Here is an 8,063-nt window from a genome sequence, read left to right on the forward strand (position 1 = left end):
AAATAAAAAAACTAACCCAAAATGCCCCCGCAAGTGCCGCGGAGCGGATGGGAAGTGTGTGCGGAGGAAATGCGGAGCTTTGTGTGCGCGCTGCCCCGGCCTGGCGGCGTGCGGATGGGGCGGGATGCGATATGTAACACAAGGAAAGCGCCGCGTGGGTCGATGATGGTAGTTACCTGAAGGAAGAACACTAGCTTGCTTTTGAAGGGAGGGATTTGGGCATAGGCGACATCTCAATTTTTATATATGTTATTCTTTCAGTAGGCTTTGATTTCGATAGAAGATGGACTGGAGTGGAAAGCACAATGGGCCGAACGATGCAACCAATGATGGAACGGTGGTACGGCTGCGGGGTCTGCCTTTTGGCTGCAGCAAGGAGGAGATTGTTCAGTTTTTCCAAGGTACCTCTAGTATAGTCGAAGTCTAGTGCGTTTCTTTAGTGTTTTGTACTTTTTACACGATGTTTTGCTCATTTTTAATAGCTGTTAATGGGGTGGATGGGAGGGATTCTGTTAAATGGGTGTGTCTAAAGTAAGAATGATACCTTGTAAAGTAATCACAAGTAACCACAGATAGAGTAAAACACAGAATGTATCTAATTTTGTCGAGGTGGTAAACGTGCATATTGGGGTAACCTGAACGTTAGCATTTGGATCAGTTAAGTTGCTTGATTGGTAGCTATGTTTTCTTCATGTAACTGAGGTGATTATATATTTGCATTGTTTAAACAGAAAAGAAGTAGAGCTAAACCATAAATGTGTAATGAAAGATCATTGGGCTTGTATTGTTGGGTGATGGGGGAACCAAGGTGGTTTTCTTTTTCGTTGTTGTTGTGTAGATATGCTTTAAGTATTTGCTACAGATGGGAATGTTTCAGCCTTTAACACTGTTCCCCTTGATGGGGTTATTTGTCCTTGGGTTAAAGGGTTGGAAATCGTGCCAAATGGGATAACATTGACGCTGGACTACCAGGGGAGAAGCACAGGGGAGGCCTTCGTGCAGTTTGCTTCAAAGGAGATAGCAGAAAATGCTCTGGGGAAACACAAGGAAAGAATAGGGCACAGGTGGGGATGGAGAGTTTGGGATGGTGTTAAATCTTTATTTTTTCGGGGGTTGTGGGTCAGTAATGCTTTTGGGGGGTTGGGGACCATTGGGGAATTGGCTTGTTTTTAAGAATTTGTATAACTGGTCCTAAGTTAACTTGGGAAATATAGTAGATTTGGGGGGTGGGGGAGACAGTATTGCTCTGGGTAGTTTGCTAAACTCAGAAAATTGTTTCAATCGTTCCTGTGTAGGGTAATTTGTGATAAATGCTGCTATAGCCAGACATTGTTTTTCAACAGTATGTTTCTCATACTGGAAAGACGTATTTTATGCTTAATTTGTACAGCTACAATTGTTACACAGTAATTTTTGCCACCATTAAGTGTGGGGTTTTTAATACACTTAAGATTCTTACAGTTTTGAGGAGTAACTTAAGTTGTATGGTATCTCTAGTCACTGCCATTGGCTTGTACGTTTAGCTATAGAAAACATAGTATGGCCTTGTGTAAAATTCAGACAGCTTCTGCCTGTGTTCTTACTGGTGCCTTGAAAATCCTCTTTCACTAGATACATTGAGATCTTCAAAAGTAGTAAGAGCGAAATCAGAGGATTCTCTGACATGCCAAGAAGAATGATGGGACAACAGCGACCTGGACCATATGATAGACCATTAGGAGGAAGAGGGGGTTATTATGGAGCTGGGCGTGGAAGTATGTATGACAGAATGCGTCGAGGAGGTGGTGGATATGACGGTGGTATGTTTACCTAATGAACAGAGGTTCTGTTGTCAGTTTCATGTTCCTGACATGTCAACAGAAGGGGTAGTAGCTGCAGTACCTGCTACGTTTGCTGTATTTATTTCAAAAGACTTGTATCAAAAATGTGGCTTAGTGTTTAAGATTAACATAAACAATAAGGAAAGTGTTTTTGGCAGAATATAGCGTCGCATTTGCATGTTTCAGTCTCCGTTACGTAAAAAGAAATGTACTTCTGCACAATGTTCAGAAATCCAGATGTAACAGTCTGCAGAGGCTGTTTGCAAAGTGTTGGGTGCCCAAAGACTGTAAGTTGAGTGTTGTGCATTGCACTGGGAATTCTGAGTAGTCATGTAATCGCTCCTTTCTTTCTCTTCACTGCACAGGGTATGGTGGCTTTGATGATTATGGTGGCTATAATAACTATGGCTATGGAAACGACGGCTATGACGACAGAATGAGGGATGGGAGAGGTAAAACAAATAAATAGTTTGTTTGCAAAGATTTTTCTGTCACTCGAGTTGTAAGACACTGTATTTTGAAGACAGAAATTGTGGCCTCATGCTATTTTATAAGGCAAGACGGTTGTTTAGAAAGGGGGGATTGTAAGAAACTAAATAGGTCGCTTAAGACGTGTTCTGGTTCTGGTTTGGGTGGATACATGGAAAGCGTAAACACTGTGCACTCAGTGGTACGATTGAGTGCTTTCTGAAAAACACTAGTGATGACTTTTGGCTTCTCCTGGTCTTAGAGGTGTGTGGGTTTTTTGGTTTGGGTTTCTCTCTAGGCATGGGAGGCCACGGCTATGGAGCCGGCGACGCGGGGTCGGGTTTCCATGGCGGCGGTCACTTTGTTCACATGAGGGGATTGCCTTTCCGAGCTACGGAGAACGACATTGCTAACGTGAGTACAGCGGAGAGGGCTGCGCGCGTCCTGTCCTCTTCAGCTCAGACAAGTGACTGAGACCTCCTCCTGCTAGAGCCACAGCCCTTAATGTTGTGAGCTGCACAAAGTGAGGGAGGTGGTACAAAGGTGCTGTCCGAGGCAAGGTTACCACAGCAGTGAGCCGAGCTGCATAGAGTGTTAATCCCTGGGGTGTCTGCCCTTCTGTTCCGTAAGGTCTGTTGGCTGCGGCAGTTCCTATCCTCATTTTAAGGTTTTCAGTTTATGCTTATCTGACTTTGTGAACAAGTGACAGCAGATGTGAAACTTACATTGCTTAGTTTGCATGTTTGTTGACCTTAGACTTTATTTTAGGTGGGACAGGGCAGGAAGACTAGGGAGCTGTGTGCGGTTGGTATCCCATGGATTACAAGAGATCAGGGTGGCAGATACCTGCAGGATTTTGGGAATGCATTCTTGTGTCAGTGTAAATGTGTTGTTTGTAGGGGGAAAAGCTTTCTTGGGATACAAGGTCTGGCTTAAAGACAGCACACCCCTGGAGAGGCTGTAGTGTCAGTTCCACCTATATATTGTATATACAGAACTCCATTCTAAAGCTTGTGCTTGTTTTCCTTTTTGGGTGGGTTGGTTGATCTGTTTTAAACAGAGATACATTTTCTCACGTCAGTTGGATCGGTTTTAGTCTAAAGACTCTGAGAACAGGGGCTAAATGTCAGGCTTTGATTTGGGGCAGTGAGGAAAAGCAGTGTGATGGACAGGCAGCTTTGAGAAATCTGAGGCAGCAGAGCCAAATAAGTAGTTTATTTTCCTGTCCAGGATGGCATCACGTTAGACTGTGTTGCTCAAAAGCAGTGTGTGTGGGCAGGAATTGTTTGTATCTTTGCTTTCAAAGAAAGCCCCTTAAGCTTTGTACCTGCAGCTGTTCAAGCTGTGCCCTGATAACGGACTGAGTGTAGACTGACATAGTGATGAAGGTCCTCTACCACCAAGTAAGGATTAGGAAATCAGTAAATAATTCATGTGGTAGGATGACATTACATTGATGCAGCACATCACTAACCACAGGGAGGGGGAAAAGAAGTACCTTGCTTGAATTTGAATGTGATTTTGTTTTGGTTTGGTTTTTATTCTTAGTTTTTCTCACCGTTGAACCCTATAAGAGTTCACATTGATATTGGGGCAGATGGAAGAGCCACTGGAGAGGCAGATGTGGAATTTGTAACACACGAGGATGCAGTAGCTGCCATGTCCAAGGATAAAAACCACATGCGTGAGTGTCGCGTTTGCCTGCAGCTGCCCTTGGCCGAGCAGGCTGAGCAGCACTTTGTGTGCAGCACACACATCATTAGGCTTTTTGCTGTGCAGCACAGTGAGACTCCCTTTCTGTGAGCTGCTCTGTTACCGTAAGGGGAGAGTGGGAGTTGCTTGGTATGTCTGCTTCTGGCTTCTGAAACCAAATACCAAGTAAGGCTTTTTTGCTTCCCACAGAGCATCGATACATTGAACTATTCCTGAATTCGACTGCTGGAGGTGGCTCTGGAATGGGAGGCTATGGCAGAGATGGAATGGGTACGCATCAATTGCACGCTTGGCTGATGTTTTGCTAAGTCTGATGAGTTCAAGCTTATAACAGTGCACTTTGGCTTTCCAGATCAAGGTTACGGCTCTGTTGGTAGAATGGGAATGGGTAGCAATTACAGTGGTGGATATGGAACTCCTGATGGTTTGGGCGGATACAGTAAGTAAAGGTTCTGTTACAAATCTTCTTTGGGAAGGTATTGCTAATGTCCATTTTGTGATGGACAGTGGGGAAGGGCTTTGAGCTGGGAGCAAGGAAGGAGGACAGTGATTTATTAAAACTGAATCACTTGGGGCTGTATGCATTGTGCTACTGCAGCAAATGCTGGTTAAGACATGTACTGGAGTACTGTTACTGTAGTGTAAGTTAAGTCATCTTCAGCCAACTGTTCTGTATTACCCATCCCATTTTTCTCTTTTTAAGGTATGTATGCGTGACCTTGTGTCAATTGTTTGCAGGTCGTGGCAGTGGAAATAGTGGAGGCTACTATGGGCAAGGCAGTATGGGTGGAGGTGGATGGCGTGGGATGTATTGAAGGATTGCCTTGCTTCTGCAGAGCGCCCTGGAAGAAACAGTCTCTGGTCTACTAGACTTTCTTACAAAACTTAATTTCTTTTGTATTTTAAGAACTTTATAATGACTGAAGGAATGTGTTTTCACAATATTATTTGGTAAGCAACAGATTGTGATGGGAAAATCTGTTTTCTGTAGGTTTTATTTGTTGCATACTCTGACTTTAAATAAATTTTTATATTCAAACCACTGATGTTGATACTTTTTATACTAGTTACTCCTAAGGATGTATTACATATTCAGGACTACAGTCGGTTAAGATGTTGTACTATGGTTCAATAAAGGTGGTTGTACTGTAACTCCTATGAACACTGATTCAGTTCTGTGTAATCTTGGTATAGTGAATACATTGGAAACACACTTGTTTAAGGGGAAAAGGTAGATGATTAGGTTAGTTTATTTGGTAAAGACCTTTCCTAAACCCTTTTGATAAGTTATATGTGATAGTTGCAACATGGCCTAAAGCTGTGGAGACTAAAAGTCCTTGTTCTGGCTTCCTTCCTCCTCCTGCCATGCTCCACCTGCAGCCAGGGCACACCTGTGCCCTCTGCTTCCACAGAGCCAAACAGCCACGTTTATTTCCATGCTCTGCTGTAGTGCTCCAGGTGCTGCATTTCACCCAAGTAACCTGCAGCACTAGCACAGCTTTTAGCTAACAGGACATAAGTAAGTCACATACTAGTTCATTTGAAGCTATTTACTTACTCTTTTTTCCACAAACATGCTTTGGGAGCAGTAGAGGATGTGGAAGCAAGTTAGATTTCTTTCTCGAATTTACTGTATTTAAACATGGTTCAGCTTGTTGCTGCACAGAGCTGATGTGTATTTGTTCAAAACCTTCCCAGCCACTCTAGGGCTGAGCTCATTAGAAGCCAAATCTCTGAAGTATCTGTAGGCCCAATACTTGTTCAGTAACACACAACCCAAACACATTGATAAAACTTTGTGCATTTGTGACATGTGAGATATGTAAGAAGCTATTGTTTGAAGACACTTAACATACCTGATGTGTAATGAAAAAGGTATTTATTCTTTTGAGCCAGTGTGATCTCCCAAATTAACTGCTTTGTCCTCAATGCCTCCCTTAAAATGTCATATGTGATCTTGGGTATTGCAAGTCTGTCACCTGTTTTGCTAGTACTGTGTTATATCTGTAATAAATGTCTTCTTGTGGGAGAGAGGAGAATGGAGTTTATTTCACTAGAGACTGTGTTCGTGTGTCAAAGAGGTGAAAGGGTAACTGGCACAGGAAGGTTTCCAAGCTCTCCAGTATTTCTGGCTAGGAAGGGGAGCGAAGAGCAGTTCTTAACCAGTGATCTCACAGGGTTTTGTTTGAGCTTGGTGTTCTTCAGAATTAGTGGGTTCTTAGTCTGTTGCTGAAAAAGCTGCAGTGTTTCCTAACACTCTAAGTGGCAATGGTCAGGACACAGCTAATCCAGTTACACAGGAGAACACAGCAAGGTGGAGGAAATATGCCCTTGAAGGAAAATGTTTTTCCTACTGGCACAGCAGACAGCTAAAATGCTGCCGGCTCTTTACTGCTGCCTCACTGGGATGGACACCTGGCATTCCATCTTCTGAGAAGGAATGCTGCCACCTCACTAAGATTCACCTGGAGGGCAGGCTGGGGGTGTGCTTTGGGCTGTTCTGTACAACCAGGCACTGCAGAGAGCACACTGCTTTAGTCCTGGTGAATGAATTAACACTATATGGGACAGGCTTGTCTTGTTCAGTCAGTGCTGAACCTTTCAGGCCACTTCAGCAGTGTTCAAACTGCAGAGGAATTGTTACTAGATAAAAACTATGCTGCAAGTCTTCTCAGTCAGTGAGGCAGGTGTAGGTTTCATGGCCATGTACAGGTGTATCTCAGCCTGGCCTGAGGAGCACCAGGAGCTCTCTGCTTGAGGAGTGGCAGTGCAAGCAGCAGTGTGGGCACTGCCAGAAACCCTCTGGGCTGTCCCTTTGCTTCCAAGCAGCAGGTGCAACACAGAAAGTGAAGCCTCACTGCTGGGCTGTGGGTACAGCTCCTGTGAGCCCTGTGCTGGGGAGGAGGAGCATATTTTCTCTGTGTCCCCAGTTCATGAAATCAAATTTCCCAAGAGGAATAAAACAAGATGCTCTGATCCCATCTAAACAGTTACAGGTTCTCTTGATGAATGGAGCAGGTACTCACAGCTCTTCCTGTGCTCTCTGAGGAGGATTTAGAATGAATCTGTCCAAGAGCAGGTTTGACAAAGACAGGCACAGGATTAGTCACGGTGTGGTCCAATAACCTCAAAAGCAGGCCAGGGATGCAGTTTGATGCCAAGGGAAATGAAACCACGTGGACCATCCAGTATTCACCAGTTTCCTCAAGGCAGAAGTCCTACCTGGAGTCAGTAAAAGCAATCTGAATAATTACACACTTTTCCCACACAAACAAGGCAGCAAAGGAAAAGACTGCAATTAAGTAACTGAAATTTAATTCATTGTATGTTACTGAAATGCACTGTATTCCTAGTTTAAAAGATTGCCTGTTTTAAAATCACTCCTGGTTACCTGTATACTTTCTGAAAAGTTACAGATCAGCATCACTCCATCCCACATCAAACCTGCCCCACATAAAGCACACTGGAAAAGACTCAGAATACCTGTCAGGAGGCACCTGAGCAGCACCTGATTGTGTCTTCAGCAGGGTGGCTCCCCACTCATAGCACAGGAAGAGACTTTCTAAGCAACTTGAACAAGCCATAATAAAATTAAATACAATACTCTGAACTATAAACAAAGTGACATTATTCCCATAATTAAGTTTATTTATTTCCAAAAGTTATTTACAGATTTACAGGTATTTGTTTAGCATTTTACAAAAAGTTACATCAGGTAATTTTAAAAACATTTTTCTTTACAAAAGCTACATAAGCAACTACACTGAGGTGTTAAAAACAGCAGCTGTCTTAGCTTCTTGGATATTAACTACATCCCTATCCTCAGAGACAAAGCTAAGCTAAACGGTGCAAGGACAACTAAAAGCCTCTCCCTTTTCCTGTGGTAAGAACACTCCAAGCCCAGAGCTGAAGGAACTACCAGGCTGGTGGCTCATCAGTGCTGCCCAGAGCACGGAGGTCCCCCAGCTGGAGCCCTGCACACAAGCAGCTGAAGGGGAGAGGGTACAGTGCAGTGAGATGTGGGGACAATTACCAAAGGATATTGTTCTATTTGCCTAGGGA

At 43.7% G+C, this 8,063-nt stretch overlaps 1 protein-coding gene across 2 annotated transcripts; it reads left to right on the forward strand.

Annotated features, from left to right (window-relative positions):
* The first annotated feature begins 264 nt into the window (after positions 1–264).
* HNRNPH3 (heterogeneous nuclear ribonucleoprotein H3 (2H9)) lies at positions 265–5,043 on the forward strand. Of its 2 annotated transcripts, none has more exons than XM_009069202.1 (9): positions 265–401; positions 926–1,064; positions 1,612–1,799; positions 2,186–2,272; positions 2,587–2,702; positions 3,837–3,972; positions 4,191–4,271; positions 4,354–4,440; positions 4,740–5,043. In XM_009069202.1, the coding sequence occupies exons 1-9, from the start codon at positions 284–286 to the stop codon at positions 4,814–4,816; spliced, it is 1,029 nt and encodes a 342-aa protein (XP_009067450.1). In that variant the 5' UTR covers positions 265–283; the 3' UTR covers positions 4,817–5,043. The 2 variants fall into 2 exon arrangements, with proteins under 2 accessions (XP_009067450.1, XP_009067451.1); XM_009069203.1 differs by having other exon boundaries at positions 1,612–1,754.
* Positions 5,044–8,063: the final 3,020 nt, after the last annotated feature.

This window comes from Acanthisitta chloris, unplaced genomic scaffold (assembly GCF_000695815.1).
Source record: "Acanthisitta chloris isolate BGI_N310 unplaced genomic scaffold, ASM69581v1 scaffold15842, whole genome shotgun sequence".
NCBI classification, from domain to species: Eukaryota; Metazoa; Chordata; class Aves; order Passeriformes; family Acanthisittidae; genus Acanthisitta; species Acanthisitta chloris.

Coding starts and splice junctions, on each gene's coding strand:
- HNRNPH3 (XM_009069202.1), top strand. CDS start 284: ATGGACTGGAGTGGAAAGCACAATGGGCCGAACGATGCAACCAATGAT. Junction 1,800..2,185: donor AGGTGGTGGATATGACGGTG/GTATGTTTACCT, acceptor TTCACTGCACAG/GGTATGGTGGCTTTGATGAT. Junction 2,703..3,836: donor CGGAGAACGACATTGCTAAC/GTGAGTACAGCG, acceptor TTTTATTCTTAG/TTTTTCTCACCGTTGAACCC.